Here is a 27,167-nt window from a genome sequence, read left to right as displayed (position 1 = left end):
TTTGACAAAAAACAACTAATTGGATGTAATCTTAACTAAATAAAATAAGCAACAAATAATTAAAAATCAAAAAAGAATTTTATTTAAAAAAAAAACAATTATTTTACTTTGTCAACAAAGTTATTGGTCTAACTATAAAAGTTATAAAAGAAATTCAATTAAAATGTCAATCACATTTGGTATAATACTTTTTATTAATCCCATAAAATTGGCGAGGGTTGCCTCTTGAGTATTCGGCAGTTTTGGAGTCACCTGCACAGTTGTGAAACTAACAGCGATTCGTTATATATATAGTTCATACATAATACATACAAATACATCGCATTTGGAGCAGATACAAATGACAAAAGCTAAAGCTGAAGCTGAAGAGATGATGAGCACACAAATCCAAAGGAGATAAGACACAGATTGCGAACACACACACATACATAAGTATATATTATATATAGTATAGTATTATATATTATAATTGTATTGGTAGCATTTATAATTACATATGTATGTATAACATTATCTGTACCATGCAAACAAACAAATTGAACGTGCATATCCTTGAGTTGCGGTACATTCGTACATCACACACATATATGTACATACGTAAATAAACGTGTGTATGTATACATACATATATGGATGCATGTTTATACATAGATATATTTTAAATATATAAAATTAATTATTTTAAAAAAGCATACAAATTCTAAGCCATTGCCGCGATCTCTAGCAGTTTTCTTGCTGCGTTTCTACATCATCTTGTTGTTGTTTGTTGTTATACGTTGCTTGTTGGTGTTGTTGTTGTAGTAGTTGTTGTTTCATGGTGTTTAACGTTTCCCGTTTGCTGACCTTGCACCCTGGCTTAGGTGAAGTTGCAACATGAATTTGTCTTTTTCGCTGTCTTGTAGAAGGCCTTGCTCTGCATTGAAAGCTGCTCGGATTTGTAGACCATATCTTCCAAATTCTCTCCACGCTTCAGCACCGCTTCAATTGTGCTCTTCAATATGATTTTAGTTTCATCCAAATCCGTTTGCATTTTCAACAGCGGATCAGCCTCTTTGGGATCCTGGTATTTGGCCAAAAATACGGGCAATGCATCAAACGGAATTTCCGCGTCCGAGCCATTGGGCCACAATCCTGCCGCCACTTTGGCTGTGAAGTCGTCCAGTATCTTTGTGATTAACGTGTGTGCCACACGATGTGGATATTCGTGATCCGCAATCAGAACTCCAGCCAAATTATCGGCTCGCACATAAACATGGCACATGTAGGCATCCTGTTTAACCGACTGTCGCAGCGCCGGCTGAGTGCGTTCCACAATTGTCCTTGACGCGAAACTACAAATAATACAAATAATTTACACACATATGTGAGTCAAGTTGGTTACAATCAAAAAGATGGGCAGCAAATTGCGCCGTCGCCGTTCTTACTCACGTCATGAACTCACTGACAGTGCTACGTTGGAAAAATGGAAAGGACTGCAAGTCCGATGTGGACTTCAACAGTCGCGCTTCGCTGGCACCCTTGTAGAAGACGCTCAAGTTAAATAGCCTGACCATATTTCACGACTTTTTTTTTGTGCAGGTGGCGAAACTTACGTCTGCTGCTTACAGTTTTACTTGTGATTTAAAAGAATGCTATTGATATTGTTCTAATGTATTTTGTATTTATTTGCAAGGTGGGTTCAAGTTAAGGCGCACACTTGTTGTTTTTGCTATTAATGTCAAATGTGGAAAAAAAAAATATATATATGATTTGTTTAATTCGTTTCGTGTATGAGTGTGCGATAGAGTTGTTTGTTATCGGATCGTTGATATCGCTCAAAACAATCGACTAACTTCCCACCAAAGTGAACCAGACGGTGTGGCAGCCTTGGTTCCCTAAAAACGTGTGGCAGCCTTGGCTCCCAGAAAAAGGCTTATCAATTTTTAGCTATTTTCTAAAAATGGTTTTTTAATTTTAGTAATTAAAACTAGAATTAATACAAATTTACACCCAAATGCCAAATTTATTATGAGCTTTTGTCGAAAATAACAATTTTGCATTTTTATTATTCTCTTTCATAATAAACGTTGATCAAGTAAGAACCTAATTGTCGGCGAGAAATTATACAACGGTCAAACTATTGTTTAAACTTTAAAGTCGTATATTATACAAACGAACTTATAATTGTATCTCTACTAAAGATATTAATTTAATCATAAAAACAATTATAACAAGACTAATTTGGGGTGCCACCGATGCTAACAGGAGGTTCTTGTTCCTTGGGTTGTTCCTTTTGTTTCAAACTTTTTTCGAAACGCTCAAATTCCTTGTTTGCCACTTTGTCCGCATCGTCAAGAACCTGTTCAACGGACTCGACCTCCGGTATATAGAATTGTAGCATATTTTGTACACCATTTTTAAGAGTAACAATAGAGCTGGGGCAAGATGAGCATGATCCTTGCATTTTCAACTTGACGATGCCATTTTCAAAGCCCATGAAAACGATATCGCCGCCATCCTCTTGCACCGTGGGCCGAATACGCGTATCCAAAAGTTCTTTAATCATCATGACAGTTTCATCATCATCCTCAAGAATTTCAGTATCTGCGTTAGGTCGCGCCTCATGTAAAATGGGCAAACCGCTGGCGAAGAAGTCCATGATGATGGCAAAAACTTCTGGTTTTATAATGCCCCATGCACTGCTTTCCTCCTTGGATATTGTTATAAAGTCCGAACCAAAGAAGACAGCACGTACTCCTTCCACACGAAACAATAATTTAGCTGCAACGAAAAATTATTTGATCATTTTCATGGTCAATTTCATAGTAGCAATGTCAAATTTGGTTGCTCAAACTCTTATTCTGATTAAAAAAAATATCTATCTTTATTATACCCTCGGTACAACGTATAAGAAACTCACCTAATGGACTACAATGGGCTGTTGTGCCACTGGGAAAATCATACGTATTTCCCTTGCCCAGCACTTCGACACCAGGCAGGAACTTCAAACTGTCCGGATTTGGTGTGTCCTGTGTCTGGATGAACATGCTGCGTTTTGTGATCTGTCCCAATCCTTGAACTGATGCCAAAGGCTGCTGGAGCACAGTTTGTTGTGTAAGTGGCGTTGAATATGTTTTGCGTGCCGACAATGCCGAAACCGATGCAGACATGTGCATGAAGTCTCTGGCCGCATACTGAGAACTGATAACGTAAAGAGATCGAGAATTTTCCAAATTGCATTCGAATTAAAATGATTGTTTTTCACTTACATTTGATTTGCATTGAGGCGTGTATTACGCAAAGTATTTTTTGCAGCGTAGGAAATTAATTTCGACATTGTCTATGTAATATGTTGTTATAATCGATGAATACATAAACATATGAACTACGTACTAACAAAAAAACAGCTGTTCTCTTCAATATTGCCAGACTGTTGAAAATAAAAATATATCGGCGCGCAATATTTCGATATGTGATAGAAAGCTGAAGCACAGTGCTGATACTCGTTGCAAAAATCAGCTGCAATTTTAAAAGCACCAAAGCTTAGAAATACTATGGCTTTTGTTAAAAATGCAATGTAATGTAATGTAATAATTCGGATTGTTCAGCTACCAGATATACGATTGGAACACTTTTTTTTCAAAGATCGAAAACTTACCTTTTTTGCGACGTATAATTTATTGAAAAATGTTAATGAAGATAATTAAGAATATATTATTACCAATTAAGAATATATTTATTTAATTAAAAGATAAGTGATTATAATGGAACGACATGCTGATGCCTATGCTCGTTTGTATATTAGGATTAGCGCATTAATGATTGTGTTAAATCGTCTAAGGGAGTTGTAACAATTGAGAAATGTGACATAGCAGATCTTATAAGGGATTCCTGTTAGCGCTGTTTACGCTCATTTAATATTCTTCATATGTGAAGTTTGTATTGAACAAACTGTTGCAAACATTGACAGCCACATTTCGGCGTGCGATTTTCTTGGAACGTCCATTGGCGGTAAACTCCTGATTATCCACAATAACTCCAAGACGTTGCATAATATTTGGCTTCTCGCCAATGCAGCCATGATCCACATACGAAAGACCTGGACGCATCTGTAAGCAAATAAGTCAAGAAAAATAAAATAGATTCATATGAATTTTTATAGAAATGTCTCGTCTACTTACCACGCATAGCAATGTGGCTGGATGCATTGTCTCCCAGTTGGCTGGTAGCTCTGTGCGCACTGGCGGTTTCTTTGGCTCCTTTGTGACAACTGCAGCAGCCGCTGCTGGAACATTCTGATCTCCCGTCTGGGCTGAGGAACTGCCAGCCGATGGATGCATTTCGGGGACAATATAACCCTCGCGTTCCCATTCAGCAAATAGCTTGTAAATGGCAAATGAGGCCAGATTTAACATGGGTACATCATCTTCTGGCGCTTCACCAGCTTCACCATCGTTAATCTCCATTGGTTCGGGCTCGCCATCATTAGCTGCCTTTTGCATTTTTTTGGTCCTTGGCGTCATTTTGGCAATAATATAATCGCGCAAAGCCTTCTCGCATGCCAGATTCTTAGCAGCCATCTTCGAATGTCCCTTGCCCTCGTACTGCTTGGAGTTGACGGTGACAATGGCCGTAAAGCCGCCATCGGGATTGCTATTAATCGTAAAGTCACTGATATTAATGCCCTTCACCTCGTTCAATGCCATTAAAGCGTTCTTGGGTAACATTGATTTGCGCAATTGACGATTCTGACGCAGCTTCTTATCCCGTGTCCTTTCTAAGGAGCATAAAATAAATATTATAGCATACTGCTTGGGATAATTCATTGGATATGGGCATTTCCACAGCGACAAAATATGACAACAATTAAGAAAAAGTCAAATTTTCAAAAAGTTTACTTTATATCTCATTGGCAATCGAATTTTATGAATATAAGGTATGAGCAACAAATGCTTGGAAGAAAATTCCACAAGATCTGAGTTTTTAATTAATTTTCATGGAAATGCCTTTATATGCATGTTATGGATATATGTATAGTATGTATACGCACCCGACGACTTCTTGCGCTTTTGAAATATTTTTTTGAATGGGATTTTACCGCCATTCTCCATATCATCGTCGTTGTTGTAGGCCATCTCGGCATTGGTGTCATCCGACCCATTGCCGCCATCGCTTAATGGAACAATCACCTCATCCTTAATCAAAATTGGCATCGGCAACGTCTCTGATTTTTGCAATGGCTGCGCAGCAACCACAGGAGGTGCAACCACCTGTGGTGCAGCCACAGGTGGTGCTTGTTGAACCGGAATCACACTGGGGTTCTAAATAGGAAAATCAAGCATTAGTAATATGCATATAACTTGAACAACAAATTACTTTAACTTTTTAATTCTGTATATTCAAAACTACAAAGTTTATATTATTAACGGTATTCGACTTATTTGTAGTATCCCAATTATTTATTTTTGTTTTCATGATTTTTATTTCTTGACTTTTAAATTTATTCATAAATAATAATAAAAAATTTTAAATGTTTTTTCTGAAACTCAAATTTAAAGTATTATTTAAAGTAAAAACTGAAGAGAATAGCTACATTCGATATACTGTAGATGTTATGCCCTTTCAGATTGAATTTTCGTTTTGAAATATCAAACAAAAGTGATTTTTTCTCACTACTCAATTTATAGGCAAACAGATAGTCGAATATTACATTTTATATATATATATATGAATATTTCAGTTACATCAAGACTGTCATTTATAATTTGATAAATTTTCCAAGTGAGAATCGAAACATATATCATTTTTACCGCAAGGGGATATTGAATCCTGATTTTTGAGTAACGCCAGTCTTAAAGTAAATAAAACGACAAAATTCAAACGTCTTCTGCGAGGGTATGAAAAAAAGTTTTAATATTGTTTCGATTTTCAAAAATTTTAACTTAGATTTTTATAAAAATGCGAAAACCAAAAGAGATACAAATTAATAAAATTCAGATAAAAATAATAAGAATTTCATAATTAAAAAAAAAAATATTAGAAAATAGTGTTATGTTACGAACTGCTTGGTTTTGGCTTCAACTAGAAAATAACCCGTTGGCCAATAGCATATATATGTATGTACCAATGTACCAATCTCGAAATGTCTTACATGCCAAGATGTCAAGGGATCTACTACCGGCGTGGGCGTGGGCATATATCGCAGCACATGTGCCGGCGGTTCTACTAAAAACTATAGTTCAGGAATAGCCATGACCACTCCTACAACCCAAAGTGCCCAAACGAATCATGCGGACGCACTGCTCCAACGAAAACCATGAGCCAACCATTCGATGGTTTACGCTAATGTCACATCATATTAACCAAATTGCATGGGGATCACCAACCACAACAAAAGCAACATCACACCTGGCCGCCCACTGATGGACGATGAATGATCTCTTGATGTGAACTGGCCAAGAACACAGGTGATCAGTTATGCTGCCGCCTTGATTGGCAGATGTGGTATCGCCCAAGCGTTTGATCATTTCGAATTGGCGCTTTCGTGTCTCGTTTGGGAACTCAAGTGAAGTAAATGAGCATTGCTATCTAACGCAAAACTAATAATTTTAGTTACAATTTTGGATAAATCGATTTCCAGTAGCCATAAAAGTAACCAAAATCGCAAGTCCTGCTTTTTTCATATATAAATAAGTGCTGGCCCTCCTCATGTAAATTGACCAAATGCTTCAAACTTCCAAACGCCGTCAACCGAGTGTGTGTGTGTGTGACTTATGTTTTTGTATGTATATTCGTTTATACGTCAGCTCAAGTCCGTTTAAATAAAATCAAGTTGACTTACATATGTACATCGCATTTATAACCATTTTATTTTATTGAGTTCTAATGCGAAAAATTATTGTGCGATTTTATTTATTTTTGGTTTGGATTTTGGTTAAAATGCTTAAGCTGCCTTATAAACTTGGTAAGTTGTGTATGTGTGTGTATAGGAGACGGCGAAAAGGAGTGAAGAGTGGACAACGCTAGGCACTTGCGATTAAAGCACTTTTAGTGGCTATTGCAAATAAATTCACAATTGGTTTGAGACACACATTTTCAATTTGTGCTCTGTAAATTATATAAATAAAAATAGAATTACTGTTATTGCAAAATAGTTGTAATATGAAGTGAAATTATAAATGAATATGTATGTACATATGTATGCATATGCTTGCATGCACACGAACATTACGATATATGCATATGTATGTATGTATGTATGTATGCGGTAAGCAATTCATTGTGTATTTGTATGTGTGTATGTCTGTTTGTATGTATACCGGTATTGATCGAAACTACATTGCATACAAACATGTGTACATAAGCTGTATGTACAAGTATGCATATAAATGTTTAATATGCTAGAATATAAACTTAATGACATACATACTTTTATTTACGTGTTAACATAATTTATTCACACCAACATATTCGTATGCATACAAAAAATTTATTGCTATCATACTTATCGTATTGCCGAACATTACGCATACATATATTATATATATACATATGTGTACATATACATACATATGCAAATATATACAGACAATTGTTTTAATGAAAATATTGAATGGACGTTGATATAGAGCAATGAGTAATGCAAATTCAAGTTCTTGAAAACTTCAATAGCAATAGAAAAAAAACTTACATAGACTCCTCCAGAAACAAATGGTTTATTGCCAACGTTCCTTCGTGTGCGATTCATCTTTTAACTTAATTCGATTATATTTATATTAAGAACTGTAGCTCCTTTCTTGTACTACTGCTTTACGAATTTCATATATTTTGGAAATTGAGATACTTTTTTTATGTAGAGTTGTTATCGAATGTATCGTTGCTATTGCCCAAAACAGTCGATTAACTATTCACCAAAGTGAACTAAACGGTGTGGCAACCTTGATTCGCGGAAAAAGTTCAATTTTCACGCTCAGACCAAATTGCCAACTCCTTACAGGAACAATAGCTGTTTCTGTCTGGAAAGCATCTAATATTGTTATTGTTAGTTTTTGCACAGTTTTATTAAAAATGTTAATAGAAAAACTTAGCTGAATATATCGAGCCCTATTTGCATAAAAAACGCAAGCGACAAAAATAATATTTTACAGGAGAGAGTTTTTTGAATTATTTTAATTTCGTGTGCCGTCTGTCGCTTACTTTATAAGTGACAGGCCAATATCTCCGTAAATATATAAAATTAAAATTTAATATTTTGGTTACTGATGCTGTTGGTATTTATGAACACATTTGCATGAAAAAACAAATTTCGGAATAATGTCGCATGTGTCATTTAGGCAAATAGGGCTCATATATTTAAAGTAGCCAAGTTTCCAGCTAATAGCAATTTTGAAATTTTTCTACCAAACGAACTGTAAAAATAGCCAGATCTAGCTATAAATTAGCTAAGCTGGCAACAGTGATCCTCGCTTTAGTATTATTAAATAATTATTATCCATTTTGTATATTTTTTGCTTCATATGGAAAATCAAATTAATGCTAAAAATGGATCAGGCCAAGACGTCAAAAGGGAGCCAGAGCCTTCGTCAATAAAGGACAACGAGAATACTCCTTTGCGTGACGAAAAAATGAGCTCGCCCGACCCCAAAATTGTGAATCTCTCTGACTCTGAATGGGATAGCGATGATAAGAACCCGGCATCAGCTCCAGATCCATTCTCATCCCGATCAGCTAATTTTATGCGGATCAAAGAAAGCCCAACGTTTGATGATCAACAAGCAACACCTCCGAGATTTTCAAACACGGCTGACGAGGAGGACAATCTAGACAATATGTTAGGTGCGCCAGAGAATCTGTAAGTAATAAGCTTTTATTCTCATTTTAATCATGATTTTTTAACAGATTCGTTGATGCCGGAGCTTGATGCAGTTCCAGAACGACCCATAACTCCATCATTTAATCTTAAAAGAATGGAAAGAAGCCCAAGATTTGATGATCCATCAACACCTCAGAGAACTTCAAACGCTGCTGACAATGAGGAGGACAATCTTCAATCTTTGTCAAATGTTGACAATATGTTAGGTGGGTCAGAGAATTATTATTTTACCCTTGCAGAGGGTCGATCGGTCGAAACTTTTATTCTTGATTTAATTATGAACTTTTAACAGAATCGTTGCCTCCGGAGCTTGATGCAGCTCCAGAACCACCCTCACCCCCATCAATTAATCTTAACAGTATCAAAAGAAGCCCAAGATTTGATGATCCATCAACACAACAGACTTCAAACGCTCTTGACGATAAGGAGAAAATTCATGAATCTCAGTCAAATGTTGACAATATCTTAGGTGCGTCAGAGAATAATTATTTTACCCCTGCAGGGTATCAAATCTTCAGAGTTCCGAGGATAAACTTTAATTTTTGATCTAAACATGAATTTTTAACAGAGTCGTTGCCGCCGGAGCTTGATGCAGCTCCAGAACCACCCTCACCTCCATCAATTAATCTTAACAGGATCAAGAGAAGCCCAAGATTTGATGATCCATCAACACCACAAACGACTTCAAACGCTTCTGACGATAAGGAGGATAATCTTGAATCTCAGTTAAATGTTGACAATATCTTAGGTGCGTTAAAGAATCTTTATGCTCTTGCAGGGAAGATAAACTTATATTTTTGATTTAAACCTGCAATATTTACAGAGTCGTTGCCGCCGAAGCTTGATGCTGCTCCAGAACCACCCTCACCCCCTTCAATTAGTCTTAACAGGATCAAAAGAAGCCCAAGATTCGATGATCCATCATCACATTCTGGAATTTCGATCACTCACCATGAGCATAACCATTTTGAATCTCACCCAAATGATAACATGATGTCGGACGCGCCAGAAAATCATTTAAATGATGAGCTTGAAGTGAAATTAAAAAAAGAGGAACTAGAGGATTTACACTTGGATTTCCTTGATTCACTTTCGGAAGCGGACCTCGGAAATGTCGACACAGTGAAGCAAGAACCGTCGACAAATGAAATTGATGAAGAGTTGCGAACACTTATGGAAGCGCATAACCAACTAAAGGAAAAATTGGAACGTAAACAACATGAGAAATCAAAGAAAAAGAAACACAAGAAGGAGAAAAAACGGAAGCGGGAACGCAGTCAAAGCGGAAGTCCTTCTCGTAGTCAGAGTACAGAACGTAGCCATAAGCAAAGGCGCAGTAATGAAATTTCCAGCATTTCTGCTTCAAGGATCACAGTGAAAGCAGAAGCCGGTGTCCTCGACTATTTGCCAGTTCAAGATTGTGAGAAAAGCATTAAGATTATCAATTTAAACAAATTAATGCCAAGTGCAACTGGCGCAGGAGCTTCTCCTCCACCAACATTGACTATCATGGAAAAGCGCAAGTTGGCTGTTGAACGCGTGAAAGCTGTACTTCATTCAATTCGTCTCAAGTCATCAAATGCACCGGAGTCTGAGTTCCTTGTGGTTGACACTGTTCGAAAGTTGCCCAGCTCGGAATTATTGATGAGCAGTGCCATCTATGAGAACCCGTCACCGTTGAGCAACAACTTCAATGTCACTTATAAGTTTAACTCAACTACAAAATCAAACATAGATCTATCCAAATGGGGATTGGAGGCCATGCCAGCTGTAACAGCTAAATTGTTGCGCATCACCGGCATTGATGTAACACGTTTGATGGAACTGAAGGAGAATTCACAGATGTCCTTACACAAAATAAGACTGCAGCAAGAGGCGGAGAAGGCGGCCATCAAGACAGAGGATGAATGCATCTCCACAGGACTATTTAGAAGTCTGTCGACTCAAACAGACGGACGTTTAGTCAACTGTACAAAGGATGTTGCTGTCCAAACAAAGCCGACATCTCAGCAAGGCATCTTCTGGTTGGACTCTCAATTCTCCGAATCCGACTTGTCGCAACAACATGCCAATGTTATGTATGCATTGAAGGAACTCTGCGCAACAAAGCCCAGCTCTGTATACTGGGCCGATGCTATATTTAATGCTCTTCATAATGCTCTAAAAATCAAGCGCGAAGAAGTTAAGCAACTAACAAAGAAAAAAACATATTATTAAATTAAGTAACTTGCAAAAAATTTATAATTGACGAAATAAGTTTAAAAGCATATCTCAAACTTATCTGCAAACAATTGCAAACGTGCCAAAAATGAATTTATTAACCAAAACATTATATTTTTCTTATCCTACCTAAGCTTTAAGCATTGAAATAAAATAAAATATGTTAATTTTAAAATTTTTCTTCTTTTTTTGTTGGATTAATCTTGGTTTGTTTCTACTGTTTTTAAAGAAAATGTTAAAAGTAAGAAATTGAAAGCCCGCCAGCCGTTTTTTGCGTTACGACTATTAAAACAAGTTGGAGGCACTGCCGCTAGGGTTCCAGGGCTGTCAAAGTTTAAAAAAAAAGTGCATATTCAAATTTTTGTCAGAACGGACGAAAATTAAAAATTTAAAAATGCAAAAAACTCAATAAAAATTAAAAAATTTTATCAAAAAATTCAACAAAATTAATTCTAAAACAAATATTCTGCAAAAATGTAAGAACTTTTAGCTTCTAAAATGTACCTGTTTTTTTTTTAGTTTAGAAATCGAACCAGATCGAAAATTTTTACTGGGTGGCAACTTATGATTTTTACTCTAAAAAGTTGGCAACCCACTGCAAACGGGCGACATTGTCGACGTGCAACATCTATTTAATATTTAAACACAACGAGATGCAATAAAGCAAGTGAAAAAAGTACGACCAGCTGACTGGCAGGCGCACAGGGCAACAAACTGGGGCGCTACACATTCTGAGTAAAACAACAAATAACAGCAACAACAACCACAACAACAACAGAAAATGTTGGGTGGCAAGCGCACAGGATCGCGCCATGTTGCGGTCGTAGTATTGATGTGCCTCTTCTGGTACGTCATCTCGTCCAGCAACAATGTCATTGGCAAAATGGTGCTCAATGAATTCCCATTCCCCCTAACCGTCACCCTCGTCCAGCTATGCAGCATTACATTATACAGTGGGCCATTCTTCAATTTGTGGCGTATTCGGAAATATCAGGAAATACCACGATCCTATTACATGCGATTAATTGTGCCACTGGCCATTGGCAAGCTGCTCGCCTCGGTCACATCGCATATATCGCTATGGAAGGTGCCCGTATCTTATGCGCACACTGGTGAGCTTACAACATAATTACATACATATATCTCACACGTCAGCAAATTGTAATGACATTCATATATATCATAATTTTATGCATGTTCTTCGCTTGCCATTTCAAAGTCAAAGCGACTATGCCGCTTTTTACCGTTGTTCTGACGCGCCTCTTCTTTGGCGAGAAACAGCCGACACTTGTTTACCTGAGTCTCCTGCCCATCATCACCGGCGTGGCGATAGCGACCGTAACGGAAATCTCATTTGATATGCTTGGATTAATCAGCGCTCTTATTTCCACCATGGGTTTTTCCATGCAAAACATCTTCTCTAAGAAGGTAAGCATTTTTGGAAATACCATAATCATGTTCGAGACAGCTATATTATATAGTATGTAATCAAAGTTGATCAGAGTATAGGAAAAAAAAAAAAAACAAACACACAATCTGTAAATTTGGTTGAGAAAACTCGAAAAAACTAAAAATCTTTTCATACTGAATGTTGATTATTAACCGATTATTCCTATGACAACTATATGATATAGTGATTCGATCTAACCATTTCCGACATATCTACTGTTTGCAGCAAAAAGGCGGAGATATTCCATGTTTCATTAAGATAGCTTCAAAACTCAGAGAATAGTTTGCATAGAAACAAATAGACGGATAGATCGGAGTCCTGATATAAAATATATATACTCTATGGGGTCTGTCACGCTTTCTTTAATGAGCTAGAAATTCCAGAATAAGAGTATAATAAATATGTTTGTACATTGTGCGTATTTCGAATTTATAATTTCATAAAACATTAATTTAAATCTTGAGTTAAGGTCTTTAAAGTATTGAAAAATTCTTATATCAATAATTTTAAAAGCTTAAAATATCTAGGAGTAATGTTTAACAATTTAGAAAGTAAATTTACTTCTCGGTTCGATATACCAAACCGAAACTTTAAAATTTTTCTCAAAGCTTTGCATCGATCTAAAGTCAGTTGTCTTTTTCGTTGAATCCAGGTGCTCAAGGATACGGGAATACATCACTTGCGACTGCTGCATCTGTTGGGCAAGCTGTCCCTGTTTATTTTCCTGCCTCTCTGGCTGTACATGGACAGCTTAGCTGTGCTCCGGCATACGGCCATTGTAAGTATATTTATAGTGTATATAGATGACTCTGAATTGATAATAATTTCATTTCATAATTACTTATGATTTTTGTGTGTTTTAGAAAAATCTTGACTATCGAGTGATTGCATTGCTATTCACCGACGGCGTTCTCAATTGGATGCAAAATATAATTGCCTTTAGTGTGCTGTCGCTAGTGACGCCCCTCACATATGCTGTGGCGAGCGCCTCGAAGCGCATTTTTGTGATTGCCGTGTCGCTGTTAATCTTGGGCAATCCGGTTACGTGGGTCAACTGTCTGGGCATGTCGCTGGCCATTATCGGTGTGCTCTGCTACAATCGTGCCAAGCAAATCTCAAAGAGCAGAGAACTACCGACTACGATATCGCATAGTAATCATGTTAAGTACACGCCGCTCCAGCACAATGATTCCTATTATCGCAGTCCCATGAATGCCATGAATGGCAATTTGCCAAATGGTCTGCACAAGATGCACACAACGACGGGGACGGGGACAGGAACGGGGACGGCAACTGTCAATATGCCAATGTCTTCCAAGAGCAACAGTCTGCTGGCGAATGGAAGCGGGATGCCAAGTGGGAGCTCAACGCGCTTACTTTTTGTTTAGTTTTGTATTTAGAGAAATTGTATTACCAACCCTCGCCCCTTCTCCCCCCCGCAACCACTCTTCGTTGCGGACACGCATTCATTGGCAAAGATAACATCTTATCAGAGATATCAGAGTTATCTCTATCAGTAGTAAAAACTATAAATAGTGTTCAAACATTCAAACAGCTATCACATATTACTGCATATATGTTTTACTTGTTCCTTCCTTGCTCTCTGCTCCCAATGTTCCTCCACTTTGTGCTTGTCAAATTAATATGATTAACATTATTATTGACTGTTTTCTTTCCATTTCTGTTTTGTATCGAATTCCCGCTACCTCCCCCTGTCCTAAATTCTAATGTAAATTATTGTATGATATATGTATGTGTGCGAAAGCGGTATGTAAATATGTGTAAGATCGAGACCAAATCTGACCCGAACTTAAGACCGGGATTTGCCTCAGTTGCCGCTAGATTTGAATTTTGTTTTCATTTTGATTCAATTCATTTTGTTTAAGCATTAAAAGTGTATTTACAAGACCGAAACGCGTTGTAAAGCGTAATAAAAATTGTTGACCGTGTACATAGGCATATTATGTATGTTTGTACTTACGTACTATGCAAATGATTTGACTTTTATTTTACCCCGTCCAAGTGCCCATTCATGCAACCACAAACCAACACCTTAGGATCAACAATACAAGTGTATATATATGTATAGAACAATATATATTTTAGGCGGGCAACAGTTTAATCCACTCGTTGACGATACCTTTGCGGTAGCCAATCCGAGAGAGCAGCGCCTCCGAACGCCAATTGCTGGTCACAATCCATGCGGTGAGCGTCACCTGTTCCCCCTTGGCAATCCGCTTGGTCATCGCGGCAGCCAGGAGTCCGCCTAGACCACGACGTTCCACCTTGGGCAGCACCTGCAGCATTCTGTAACAAATTAAAATGGGCTTAGACGAGAGTGCATGACTACAAGATACCCTTCCTGCATACAGTATATATTTTTATGAGTTTTATCTTTTAAGGAAAAGGAGATTTTAATAAAATGTAGACTCAGTTTTGTTACTTATATTCATCTTAATTGGTGATATCGACAAACTCGATTTTTGCGGTACAGATTTTCAATTAATTTAACTCGTTTAATAAGGACAGATTTATAAATACATATATAAAGAAAAAATATAGAAAAAAATTTATGATTTTATTGTTTTTTTTTTCCTTAAAAAGGAGACAAGAAATAAAATTTTCAGAAGACGGTTTTTTTTTTGGTAAGTTACGGATTTCAGAACAGTTTTGTTCTGAACAGGAATGCATAAACAATTAGTCAAAAAATTGTGTCGGCAAAATCCAAAATTTACAGAATTTCTTTTGTAAAAAAATACATATTTTTTATGAATTTTTATATTATTTCCTATTTTATTATTCTTGTCTATGGGGCTTAGAACAAGTAATAAAAAAATATTTTTAAAAATATATAAAAAAACAAATCTGTGAATTTAAATTTTGTCAAAACACTCCAAGGCTTTTACAAACCAAATATTTATACATACATACTATCAGAACTTACCCTAATCCTGAGAAATCGTTTTGAAGTATCCAGGCGATCAGTTCGCCAGTGTCGCTCCGACAGGCGCCGAGTGTCCTATTGAATCTGATTAGCGCACGTAGATACTCAAGAGATCCTTCGCCTTTGTTAGGCCAAATCGTATGCACAGTTTGCGCATCGTTATCGTTAAGCGCTCGCAGTTCAAAGTCCGATAACAAATCGGGCACGTTAACGGATCGCGCCTCGTCGTGTGGCAACACCATGCCAAAACATTCGCGTGCCTGGATGCCCCCCGCTCCCTTTCGCATGGCCAGATCCTTGACACGTGCGCAAAAGTTCAAATCAACATTGGTGAGCAATGCACCCGATGCCCATTCAATGCGTTCGGTTTGCTTCAGGCATTCGAACAACTCCTGCGACTCCTCCGATTGCCAGCTGAAGAATGAGACACTCTGCACGATATCCTTGTGTAGACTCACATAAGTGCCAAATTTTCGGAAATCCCCTTTCCGATGCGTATAGAATCGTTTGCGCATCGATATGTAAGCTTTGTCATCCTTGGAAATCCCTGCCGCCTCCAACTGCCGATCCCATTTACGTTGGTTGTACAACAACAAATAGTGGAAGTTAAGTGGACCGTATTTGTTGTCATACAACTGCATCAACTCATCAACTTCATTATCGTTAAGCTCGCGCAATATATCGATATCCTTACCGCTCATTTTGATTTAAAACGCTGATTACACTCACAATGCCGAAATCCGTCTGTCTTCGGTTGGTCATGTTTGCGTTTAACTAGTCCGGCTTATCGCTGCGCGTAGCGAACAGGAGCGGATTCAATATGAATTATCATTAAATCATATTCGCAAAAATTTGGTTTACATTTAATTGGAAATACATATATTCACATAGTTACTTGTAAATGTGGTCCTTTACCTTATCTTATAATAGTTAAGGACCGTAGTGTTAACCGTTGAGCATAAAAACCTTCATTCTAATACAAATATAGCAAATATTTTCTGTTAAGTCCGCTCCTGGATTTGTTCAATTTATTCGGTAGCTAGCGCGTGCAGTCTGATTAGATTTCCACATTATCAGACGTCCAATCAGAAGCAGGGTGACCGTTTCGATCCGATGACGTTGCCGCCATGCAGACCGCTATGTTAATTTCGATAAGTTCAATCGGCCGCCCGCCGATGACACAAGCTTTGAATTTCTATTAGGTGGCAAAAACAATAGCAACAAGAGCGTTTTCCTAGCAACGTAGTAAACTGGTTGTTGTTTGTTATAGTTTTTGCTATAGTCAGACAAAATTACATAATTAGTTGGTGCTTCGAACAATCATGGTGCGCAGTAAGTTTAAAAATACTCTAGAAATTTTTCGCATTATAAAAACTTGGTCAACATTTTAAAAAGTCACCGAGGAACTGGTGCGTAAGAAATCGGAGCATAATGAAAGATTGATTAGCACGCTTGAGGAGCTGTCGCTGCACCAGGAGGACATAACGTGCATTGAGAATCTGCAGAATTGGTGCCGTGATCTCAAGATACTTTTGTTGCAATCCAATCTCGTGGCACGCTTGGAAAATCTCCACAAGCTGAAGCGTCTGGAGTATTTAAATGTGGCGATCAACAACATTGAACGCATTGAGAATCTCGAAGGACTCGAGTCCCTCAATAAACTGGACTTGACGCTCAACTTTGTGGGTGAACTGACCAGTGTGGAGTCCTTGAAAGGCAACTACAATCTACGGGAGCTGCTGCTGACCGGTAATCCCTGCACGGATTATCCACACTATCGCGATTTTGTGATTGGCACTTTGCCGCAATTGCACAGCCTCGACTGCATGGAGATTGTGCCCTCCGAGCGTCTGCAGGCACAGCGTCTGCTCTCCCAACATCGTGCTGTCATTGTTCAATGCCAGGTAGGTAGGGTTATGGATTAGATATTGACATATCCATATTTGGGCAATGTTGAGCATTAGGGTGCATCTATTTTTTTTTTTTCACAAAAAATGGTTATCAAATTCGTAATCTACGGATAATTCTAAGATGTATTCACCAAGAAACAATAGTTCTAAAATCAATTCCTAGTCTCCGCTTTCTGAGTTGGAAAATTCGGTGTTTTAAGTCCTCGCATGGACGAATATTATGTTTTAAGGACAATTGATTCTGTGAAATTTTAAAGGTTTTGGTCTTAACAAGAGTTTTATATCAATCTTGACTGGATCGGACTAAAAACACTAAAGATATGCTAATAATAACATGCTAAAAATTTAAAAAAAAAAATAAATTTTTTAACTCAAAAAGCGGGGACTAGGAATTTAATTTAGAACTATGTTTTGTTGGTTTTTATAATTGACCGTAGACAAAAAACGCAATGTCTGTGCACATTTTTGTTGTATGAAATGAAAACTCTATAGGTTATTTGCTTAGTGCCTATGAACTTGGGTTACCTATTTTATATTTTTTTGGGCTTTGCTAACAGCTAAAAATCCAACCGAAAATCCCCCAAAAATGTATGGATTTCTGGGAGATTTTCGGTAAGTTTCATTTTCAGTGCCACCCCTGAATATGTACACGTACTTAAAACACAATAAATTTTAAAACGCACATAGATGAAATCATCGATCATAAATTGTAAATATCGAAATATTATCGATATTGATGTTTTTTAAAAACAGGCCGACCAGGCCATGGAACGGGATGAACAACGTATACGTGTTGCCGAGCAGCAAGCAGCTCTGGCCGAACAGTGTGCCGGCCTGGAGGATGAAGAGGAGCGTACTCGTGCCTTCTGGAATGCGAAGAGTGAGCACTGTCCCGAGATACGCACGGAGATTGCGCGACAGCACAAGCTGGGCAGGGAGCGGGGCGAGTCCAAGCCGAATCCATTGACCGAAAAGCCCAAAAGGACACCGCATTTATTTGCACCTTGTGGTAGACCCTACAATGTGAACCAGGCCAAGTTGCCATTCAATTTCCAGGATGAGTCGGATCACTACAGCCTGGTGCTGGAAGTATACAAGTTTGTATTGAAAAAGTTCAATGAAATTAAGTCCCAAAAAAAAATTATCTGGATAAATGAGAAAAATGCAGATATACTTGGATTGCGTATCCTGTGAATTGATGCATTTTTATTACATAAATTATTTTAAACTCTTAATCATTTCTTATCACAAAACAGTAGAAATAATAATTAAACTAAAATAAAAAATAATTAGGTATTTTAAGATTTTTACATGATTAAATTTAAATTTTATAAAATAACCTTTTATTAAAGTTTTAATATACAAATTGGAATTAAAAATTAAATTATAATTTTAAAAAAAGTATATACATTTTTTATTTTTATTTTTAAAAAACTAAAAATTGAAATTTAACCAACATATCTAATTTCTATGATAAAAATTAAAAATTTAGAGTTAAGATCACTTTATATGGTAAAACAATCCATTAATTTACCCTTTTTATAATATTTATAATCGTTACGGTCCCTAATTTTACTTGATTTTTAAAATACATTTTTCCAGACATCTAGACACATCGCTCATCAATGTGGACATAGAGACAACCTATGTGCGAGTCACGGTCAAGGGAAAGATTTTTCAAATAGTTTACAATGAGGAGGTCAAACCGGATGAGTCTGTGGTGCAGCGTTCCCAAATCACTGGACATCTGCAGATCATACTCAAGAAAGTCAAGGCCAATGAGATGCTCCGCATCAAGTCCTATGCTCCGGCCAAGCGATCAGCCGATTCCGGCAAAAGGTGATAAGAATTCTACCTGATTTATATATATCAACTTGATGTTCATCCATTTAATCCAATCTTTTGCAGCGTTGCTGAAAAGGAACCACAAGGCGTTGTGGACATTAGTAATATATGTGCGCCGCCCGATCTGCCCGATTTGATATAAATTGGTAAGTCTGGAATCTCAATTGATGTTCATTTAAAAATGGTTTATTTAAATAATTTTTTGTTTTTTTTTGGTGTTTTTTTTTAAATGTTTTTTTCGTCTCTCTATGCTGCTCTTACAATCCTGCTGCTGCCTTCTAGTTAATCACTCCGCGCTGACCCAGATGTCTATACTATATATATACACAGATACATATATATATATATAGTGATATTTGTTACATCTGTATATTACTAACTTATGATGTTTTAATTGAATAAAAACGATGCAAACAATTGGGCAAAACAAAAATCAATCGTTTCACTTAATTATACAATACAATATATAATATATAGATATATATATATAAGGTTGTATGTGATTGTGTGTGTGTGTGTAAGTATAAAGAATATGTTGTTGTCTTTTGGCTAATTATGAATCTGAATGCTACGAGTTACGGAAACCGTTAGCCAAATAATGTCTGCTTAATTAATGTATCTGATTTGGATTGGGATTGATTTTCATGATCTTTTGTTTATTTGGCGTTTACAATGCACTAAGTCTTGTCAAGTTTACAGAGTTTGAGTTTGTTTCCAACTAAAAACAAAAGCAAAACACATTAAACAATTGCATATTTCTGTTTGTATATAATTGGATTTGTAATGGAGTTTGAATACGATATATATTTATATATAATTGATGAGCAGTTGCAAGTTGAAGTTACCAAATAAATGTCTTTCTCTCATTCTGAGCAAACAGCAAAAGGGATTTAAGATACATATTCTGTCTCTTTCTCATTTGTTCTCCTTGTCTTTTTCGTTTTCACTTTGTCTCAGTCTCAGAGCAGCGCTTTGTAGTTTCGACCGTATAAAATTGTTGTATTTTGTTGGATAGTTCTATTTATCTGTTCTCAGTGCTTACGAGTGAGGATTGATCGATCTTTCGGGCTTGCTGTATTTTCATGAAATTAATTGTTATCATTATTGTTATTATTATTATAATTATTATGGTAATCGTATGCAGTCATTACATTTTTGTGTTTTTCTTTTGTTTGTTTTTTTTTTTAAATGGATAGCAACAATCTTGTATTCTCTCTCGCTCATATAATATTTCGGTTTTTTTTTTTTTTCTTTGTTTTAGTTGTATTTTAAATAGTATTGTATTGTTTTTTTTTTTTAGCTGTGGTTGTGCAGTTGTTTTTGTTTTCATTTTGGTTTTATTCTTAATACAAGTATTTTCGCTTATTTATGTTTGCTTTGCGTTTATCGTTTTGCTTAAGTCCTTTGTGATTTTTGTTTTATTTATTTTTACTTTTTTGGTTCTCATAGAAAACGTATAATAAAACGTTGAACAAAGAATTAAAAAACATTTCGAAAAAAGCGTTTTGCATTCTTTTTGGTTTCTCTCTGTTGTTGTTGTTGTTTGCATGTAGTTGTTGTTGTTGTTGTTGTGGTTACTGCGGCTAGACACAAATTCTTAACATTTATTTGTTGGAAAACGAGGTAGGACATTGTTTTTGTTGTTCTTCTTTTTGTTGTTATATTTATGTTTCATTTGTCATTAAAAAGGAAAAAAAAAAAAACAAAGGAATAATTATAAACAAAAGAAGCCCGAATCAAGCGGCTAATTGGTTAACTTTTCAGCATGAAAAGTGAAAAAAGTCAAATTGTCAAATAAATTACAAATAGCAATACATATTTTGGTTATACCTTGAGACTTATATCATAATTGTATGTTCAACTAATCTAAGATAAACTAAAAACTCTAAACGAATCGAAATAGATTCGAATCGAATCAATCGGATTGCCCCGCCTTTTTCACTTCAAACGTCTCCAAAATCATTCTCACTGGTTTCTTGGATAGAACACGAGACGGAATGGCGTTCGGAATACACAGATCGTTATCCGAATACAAAATTATACTTATATACATATATACTATATGTGTGTATATATATTTTATAATAATTAAAACGCGTTTCTTCCGCTGTGTGTCTACAAAACCTACAACTACATTGCGTTTCTATGTGTGTGTGTTGTTTGTGTGTATGTGTATGTGTGTGTGTGTGAATGTTGTCTGTTTATATTTTGATGTGTTGTGTGAGCTGCTGCTGTTGTTTTTGTTCTTGTTGCTCGACAACTGAGCGTTGCTCAACAGCATTTTATCCACAGTCCGCTGTCCACATCCACAACCGCAGACAGAGCAGTGATGGGTAGGGGCATATATGTGTGTGTTTGTGTGTATGTGTGTGTGTGTGTGTGGGAGGCTTAAGGGAGGCAAGAAAAATTGACTCTTAGACCCGCAGGATCTCGCACGCTTTGTTATAGCAAATGGCTATCCAATCGGGTTGCGTGGCACCCCATTGTATTTGATTGACTTCGCCTTCAGCAGCTGTATAGGCTAAAATTGGATCCTCGATTGCGCGTGGCATTTGTTGTATATCCCAGATCAGTGCTTGGTGATCATCACCGGCAGTGCAAATGTGACAGGAACTGCAAAATAAAATTCAACATTAATCAATACATTACGAGATAAATTTATATAAGTCATTGACCTAAGCAGATAATTGCAACTATTTTGCATGGAATTTAATTTAATTCTCAACATAATCGTCTTTAGAGAAATGCACTTTATCCAACTGTCTTTCAATTTCAATTTGTTGCACAATTTACATTAATTTGCCATTATAACTATGCTTTTTTCCAACTGATGAAAACTACCTATTGTTTTTGTTTTTAAATGCGGTATTTGTTTCCATAGTTGAACTTAATTTCGACAGTGCAGAATTCCTATTGAATCAGTGTCGAATTAACCTTCTATTTGTGTTTTTTGATAATTAAAATTACAGATTTTTGCAAGGTTTTCAAAGTTGTTGACTCTAAAATGTTGTCACAATTAAACAGTTGAAATAAACTTAACCAGTCATCAGATGATGAATTAGACTTTCCAACAAAATAGGAATTTAAATCAAAAAGTATCATTTTTTCTACTTAGGTCAATGACTTATACGTCGACCCTCGTCGTCTCCAGATGGGTTAATGTCTTACCTATGCGGCGCCCACGCAATACCGTTGACGCACGCTCTGTGATTGCTCAGTCTTGCAACAGGTGTACAAGGAACACGAACATCTAAAATAATAACTTCGCATGAATCCATGGCAACTGTGGCTAAGTAATTCGGATCCTGTTTGTTCCAGGCCAAGCGCAGCAGCGCCGTGTGCGCAGGATCCTATTGAAGGCAATGATAAACAATAAACCATTAGTGATTACACCCAATCAAATTAACCCATATTTCCTATCCACCTCATAGATAATGGTCGAGTGCTCCAAATGACGCAAATCGAACATACGCACAGAGCCATCAGCACCCACAGAGGCGAACATATCCCGGCCGCCGCCGGCGCGTGAAAATGCAATATCATAAACCTCCTTGTCGTGTGCTATCAGCTGCGTCTTCACATGACCGGCCACATATACGCGTGCGTGCGGTTGTCCCGTTTCCAGACCCCATATTGTGCATGTTGTGTCTATCGATGATGTGCCAACCAGATTGGGATCCACCTCATTCCAATCGAACGATGTGAGCGGCGCACAAAAGTCACTGTTCTTATTGTTATTCAGCACACATTCCAGACGTGTATCCGGCTCACCAGCGCGCCAAACACGTAAATAATCACCGCTGGTGGCCAACAGATCGGGATAGATGCCTTTGGAGTCTGGTATCCACATGATTTTCGTTGTTGGATATGGATGGTCAAAGGTGCTAAAGATGCAACAGGAAAAAATAAGAGAAATTAAAGTAAATGGTAATAACAATAAGGCTATTTGTTTATCCTTTACAGATTTCTCTCTAATTATGTACGACTTGGAGAAGATTTGTGTACCTTTTAGCACTAAATTCGCTGGTATCCTCGTCCAGACTAATGATTTGCACTTTGTTGTTGTATTCCTCAATGAAACTGCCCAGCGCAAGGCGGAAACGTTTGTCCGGCCGCACGCTCCAGTTCATGGAGTACAAGGGCCATGGCGCCAGGTATTTGTAGATTTCTTTGCGTTTGCCGGCGGTCGATGACATAACTGCAAAGCCAGAGATCAGATAAATAAACAATAATAAAAAATATACCACGAGATGAACTCTCCAAGGTGCTCACCTAAATATGAATATCTGTGTGTGTGTTGGGGGAATGAAGAAGACGACAAGACGATGCTCCTAGTTGCAAACACAAATTATTATCCAGAAACCGAACTTCTACTCAAGGTTTATCCCCCAAAAGCTAGCTAGGCGGGGTGGGGGAGGAAGCGATGGTTGGTTTAAGACAGAGCTGCTAAAAAATGACGATGCCAATGCAGTTATGATGCGAATAATGATGACAATGACGACGAGACGACTTAAAATCCGAAAATTAACAAAAAAACGCTGTACTCTTTGGTTTACTGCAACAAAAGAATATTATTTTTATCAGAATTATTGTGCAAATTGGTGTGTTATTTGGATTTATTCATTTATTTATTTATTTTTTTTAATTTTCTTTGTTGCTCACTTCATTTTGTATGACGACGTTGGCGGCGGCGGCGGCGCAGGCTCAAGTGTTGCCCACTCAGCCTTTTCCGGTAAGATTTAGCTATTTAATGTCCAGAGTCCTTCAAATGTATATTAGTAGCTAGAACGGCGGTTATTCGTAGCCCTTCTGAAATTGTTTTATTTCATACTGTTAATTTGTTGTTCCTATATAAATACATGTTGTGCAGTGAGCGCAGGTCTGCTTCTTAAGACCAGGACTGAATATTAGTACTTAAAGCTATACGCTTTAAGAGATTTAGCAGAGATTGGTTTTTTGCAAATACAAATGTTGGCAACACTGAATTGTAATGCGACGCGACAATTTGCGGTTGTAAGATTTTGTTTATAAATAAGTATATACGGCTTAACGCACTATACGAGCTATGTTAATGGCAACAGCAATAATTCATTTAATCAGTAAGCCATTTATACTTAAATATAATTTTATAATAATAGAGTTAAAGTTGTAAAAAATTTTCACACCTGAACAGAATTTTCTCTCAAAATGTATATACACGGCGGAGTTGCCACTTTTTCTGGTATTGGCGATGGCGACAATATTCGATATTTTATGATTTTGTACCATCTGCGGCACGATGAAAAATTCATACATAATTTTCATGTATCGATTCTAGGTCGATGCAGCCCTAGAGCTATTCAGCTCTTTTGGAAACAAGTTCAGCTCACATAATTTAACTTTTTCTGAAATGCAATTGAACCGTTTTCTGGAAGTCCAAGGCTGCCCCAGGAGCTCACTAGGTAATTTTTGAGACGTGAACAAAATAGGTCATTTAGCTCATTATTCAACTATGAACTTTCAATTCAGTTGGAATATGAACGATAAACGATTCTATTCAGTTGGTCATGAGCAATAAAAGATGAATAGATCATTCTGACCAACTGATCAGTTGCTTATGAACGATGTGATAGTGAAATGTATTTTAAGTTCTTAATTAGAATTAATGACAAATGTTTTTTGGGTTGTATCACTAAACAAATAACCTATAAAGAACTCGTTTCATACAACGAAAGTGTCCACAAAAAAGGCCAGATATTGCGTCCACTCGTGCAATTTACTATGGACCTGAGAAATATTGAAGATATTAAATTGTGGAATTTAAGCTGACCAACTGAAATATTAACGATATAGTTCATGAGTAATTGAATAAGTTCACTGGCTCATTTTAATGAATCGTTCATTTGAACTTTTTCAGAACGAAACGAAACGGCACAACTCTACTTCTTCTTAAGTGAGTCTGCGGCTGTGGGCTGAAAAATTGCATATAAAAAAAATAGCCAATAATATAAATTATTACCATGTAAAGCAGCTCTTGTAGTGTAATTCATAAATAGTATAGTTTGTGCGTGCGAGTTGGTGATACAATTAAGTGTTACGGATATTTTTTTTCTAGCGTCGTGAGTGGGTTGTGTCGGATGATAAATTTTATAAATAAATTGCTGATACTGGCTGCCATTGATACAATGGCACTGAACTCCTTTTAAATGCATACATTAAAATGTGCGCGTTCTGAAATAAAATTCACAATCGTAGTCGTCACTTTTCCACTTTCCATTTTTGAGGAGAAAGATATTTCACTTTGCGTAATTTGTACGTTGCCTGCTTGGCCGCGTATATGTACATAAAGTTGAATGTATGTGTGTGTGTTTATCGTCTGTTGGTGTGTGTTAGTGTGTCGCTGTCGCCAATATCAATATTGCTATCTCATTTGCGCGCATGCAGCTTATAGGCCAGGCAAAGCAGCGCAGTTTTACTACAGCCGCCACCGCCGCACCACCCAACGAACGGGAACGTGGCGACCGCCAGCGCCAGCCAGCTGTGTGTGTGCTTTTAAGCGCTTTTATAAATAGATTCGCCTTTTTTCTTTTTCTTTCTTTTTTAATTTTTTTTTTTTGTTTTTTGCTTTTATTATAATTATTTCGATTTTGACGCGATTTTCGGCATCGTTGCTTCGCATAGGCGTATTGGAATGTGTGAATCTGAATGAGTTGTAGTGCTCTGTTTATGGTTGTAGTTGTAGTTGTAGTTTCAGTTGTATTCGTATTTATGAACGAGAGATCGATATGATAGTGACCATGTGTCTGTCTGTTTGTTTTCGTGCATGTGTGTGCGAGAGAGTGTGTGGCGCCCTACCCCACACACATATATATATATATACACACACACACACACACACTATGTACGAAGCGTACGCACACTAGCGTAACACGAGCAACGGTTTCCTCGGTTACAATGACATTGCGCGCCGTATAGGGCCGTAGACAGCCTGGCGGCGTCTTATACGCATACATATACAACTTCACTGTTACCGCATAGCTACCCCCAAACACACACACATACACCGGTAGCGAGTCCATGTGTGATGTGCTGCTTCTTCTTCTTGTAGTTGTTGTTGTTGCTGTTAAAACAAGCTGCAGCGCCAGCTCAGTGACGATGTGAAACTTTACGAGTATTGTGTGATATGTGTGTATGTATGTATGCGCATTTCTTGTTGTTGTTGGCTTTGTTATTTTGTAAACAAGTGTCGACGTCGCTGTTAAGTCCGTGATAAATTTATCGTATTAGTAATAAACTGCAACTGTTTGTTGATAAACATACATATGTACATCCTCCAAGCATATGCACATGCAAAACAAACAGTTAGTCAAGAAAGTGTTTTAAAACTGAAAACTTCACATATTTGTTTTTCTGTTTTTAAAAATAGTTAAATTCAATGAATAATAGAAAAAGAAAATGAAAATCCATAAGCAACAAATATATCTTACAAGAGAAATTGAGCAAGATTTGGAAGCTGTCAAAACACTAATTTGATTAACTGTATGTCTGTATGTATTTGAATGCATATTGACTATCGAAGGTCGCTCACGATGAATATTCTCTTTACAGTTTGCCTATTCTCTACTGCAACAATAACGGGTCTTACAAGTAGCATAAGTAACAAACAAATAAACAAAACAAAAAAAAAAACAACAAGCAACAACAATTATTAACTATGTAAATAAGCAGAAATTAGCAACAAGAGAGACAGAGAAAGAGAGAGAGCAACTGCAAGCCAAGGTGAGTATGTGTGTGTTTGTGTATTTGTGTGCATCTCACATGGCCATTTTAAAAGCTGTTCTCTTACTCATCTCATTTACTTTCACTCTCACTATTACAGCAATAATATCGAGTGCAACAATAACAACAAAAACAACAAGAGTAGCAGCAAAAAGAGAGACAGAGTGTGAGAGAGAGAGAACTGGACAT

General features: G+C 36.9%; 8 protein-coding genes and 1 long non-coding RNA gene across 16 annotated transcripts; 4 read left to right on the top strand and 5 right to left on the bottom strand.

The window, feature by feature from the left end:
- Positions 1–160: 160 nt before the first annotated feature.
- LOC117791899 (synaptobrevin homolog YKT6) lies at positions 161–1,808 on the bottom strand. The gene is made up of 2 exons (XM_034631833.1): positions 1,429–1,808; positions 161–1,331 (listed from the first exon to the last, which is right to left on the bottom strand). Exons 1-2 carry the CDS (start codon positions 1,551–1,553, stop codon positions 857–859), a joined length of 600 nt encoding a protein of 199 aa, XP_034487724.1. The 5' UTR covers positions 1,554–1,808; the 3' UTR covers positions 161–856.
- A 219-nt stretch (positions 1,809–2,027) lies between these two features.
- LOC117791894 (NFU1 iron-sulfur cluster scaffold homolog, mitochondrial) lies at positions 2,028–3,401 on the bottom strand. Its single transcript, XM_034631819.1, has 3 exons — positions 3,249–3,401; positions 2,900–3,180; positions 2,028–2,760 (listed from the first exon to the last, which is right to left on the bottom strand). The coding sequence occupies exons 1-3, from the start codon at positions 3,314–3,316 to the stop codon at positions 2,216–2,218; spliced, it is 894 nt and encodes a 297-aa protein (XP_034487710.1). The 5' UTR covers positions 3,317–3,401; the 3' UTR covers positions 2,028–2,215.
- Positions 3,402–3,701: 300 nt separating this feature from the next.
- On the bottom strand, positions 3,702–7,868 carry LOC117791857 (double-stranded RNA-specific editase 1). 2 transcript variants are annotated; one of them, XM_034631764.1, is made up of 4 exons: positions 7,670–7,868; positions 5,030–5,300; positions 4,161–4,756; positions 3,702–4,088 (listed from the first exon to the last, which is right to left on the bottom strand). In XM_034631764.1, the coding sequence occupies exons 1-4, from the start codon at positions 7,724–7,726 to the stop codon at positions 3,894–3,896; spliced, it is 1,119 nt and encodes a 372-aa protein (XP_034487655.1). In that variant the 5' UTR covers positions 7,727–7,868; the 3' UTR covers positions 3,702–3,893. The 2 variants fall into 2 exon arrangements, with proteins under 2 accessions (XP_034487655.1, XP_034487664.1); XM_034631773.1 differs by lacking the exon at positions 7,670–7,868 and adding an exon at positions 6,131–6,818.
- Positions 7,869–8,480: 612 nt separating this feature from the next.
- On the top strand, positions 8,481–11,088 carry LOC117791782 (protein panoramix). Of its 5 annotated transcripts, XM_034631681.1 has the most exons (6): positions 8,481–8,814; positions 8,878–9,057; positions 9,132–9,320; positions 9,420–9,507; positions 9,553–9,599; positions 9,675–11,088. In XM_034631681.1, the coding sequence occupies exons 1-6, from the start codon at positions 8,496–8,498 to the stop codon at positions 11,066–11,068; spliced, it is 2,217 nt and encodes a 738-aa protein (XP_034487572.1). In that variant the 5' UTR covers positions 8,481–8,495; the 3' UTR covers positions 11,069–11,088. The 5 variants fall into 5 exon arrangements, with proteins under 5 accessions (XP_034487572.1, XP_034487564.1, XP_034487557.1 ...); XM_034631673.1 differs by having other exon boundaries at positions 9,144–9,320; positions 9,420–9,599; XM_034631666.1 differs by having other exon boundaries at positions 9,420–9,599.
- A 566-nt stretch (positions 11,089–11,654) lies between these two features.
- Positions 11,655–14,470, top strand: LOC117791824 (solute carrier family 35 member E1 homolog). Its single transcript, XM_034631721.1, has 4 exons — positions 11,655–12,183; positions 12,291–12,499; positions 13,174–13,299; positions 13,385–14,470. Exons 1-4 carry the CDS (start codon positions 11,853–11,855, stop codon positions 13,907–13,909), a joined length of 1,191 nt encoding a protein of 396 aa, XP_034487612.1. The 5' UTR covers positions 11,655–11,852; the 3' UTR covers positions 13,910–14,470.
- Positions 14,471–14,487: 17 nt separating this feature from the next.
- LOC117791886 lies at positions 14,488–16,227 on the bottom strand. Its single transcript, XM_034631804.1, has 2 exons — positions 15,466–16,227; positions 14,488–14,828 (listed from the first exon to the last, which is right to left on the bottom strand). The coding sequence occupies exons 1-2, from the start codon at positions 16,164–16,166 to the stop codon at positions 14,624–14,626; spliced, it is 906 nt and encodes a 301-aa protein (XP_034487695.1). The 5' UTR covers positions 16,167–16,227; the 3' UTR covers positions 14,488–14,623.
- A 338-nt stretch (positions 16,228–16,565) lies between these two features.
- On the top strand, positions 16,566–19,653 carry LOC117791832 (protein tilB). The gene is made up of 6 exons (XM_034631734.1): positions 16,566–16,797; positions 16,861–17,369; positions 18,129–18,472; positions 18,978–19,214; positions 19,284–19,366; positions 19,503–19,653. Exons 1-5 carry the CDS (start codon positions 16,788–16,790, stop codon positions 19,360–19,362), a joined length of 1,179 nt encoding a protein of 392 aa, XP_034487625.1. The 5' UTR covers positions 16,566–16,787; the 3' UTR covers positions 19,363–19,366; positions 19,503–19,653.
- Positions 19,451–24,447, bottom strand: LOC117791871 (DDB1- and CUL4-associated factor 7). 2 transcript variants are annotated; one of them, XM_034631785.1, is made up of 7 exons: positions 24,386–24,447; positions 23,883–24,029; positions 23,493–23,775; positions 23,226–23,418; positions 22,645–23,104; positions 22,389–22,570; positions 19,451–21,833 (listed from the first exon to the last, which is right to left on the bottom strand). In XM_034631785.1, the coding sequence occupies exons 4-7, from the start codon at positions 23,414–23,416 to the stop codon at positions 21,635–21,637; spliced, it is 1,032 nt and encodes a 343-aa protein (XP_034487676.1). In that variant the 5' UTR covers positions 23,417–23,418; positions 23,493–23,775; positions 23,883–24,029; positions 24,386–24,447; the 3' UTR covers positions 19,451–21,634. The 2 variants fall into 2 exon arrangements, with proteins under 2 accessions (XP_034487676.1, XP_034487684.1); XM_034631793.1 differs by having other exon boundaries at positions 23,883–24,026; positions 24,386–24,406.
- Positions 24,448–25,099: 652 nt separating this feature from the next.
- LOC117791906 lies at positions 25,100–27,097 on the top strand. Of its 2 annotated transcripts, none has more exons than XR_004618113.1 (3): positions 25,100–25,152; positions 26,808–26,978; positions 27,079–27,097. It is a non-coding gene; the product is annotated as an uncharacterized LOC117791906 (long non-coding RNA). The 2 variants fall into 2 exon arrangements; XR_004618112.1 differs by lacking the exon at positions 25,100–25,152 and adding an exon at positions 25,162–25,318.
- Positions 27,098–27,167: the final 70 nt, after the last annotated feature.

Source organism: Drosophila innubila, chromosome X (assembly GCF_004354385.1).
Source record: "Drosophila innubila isolate TH190305 chromosome X, UK_Dinn_1.0, whole genome shotgun sequence".
Classification (NCBI taxonomy): Eukaryota; Metazoa; Arthropoda; class Insecta; order Diptera; family Drosophilidae; genus Drosophila; species Drosophila innubila.
This window is presented reverse-complemented; position numbering and strand designations above follow the sequence as displayed.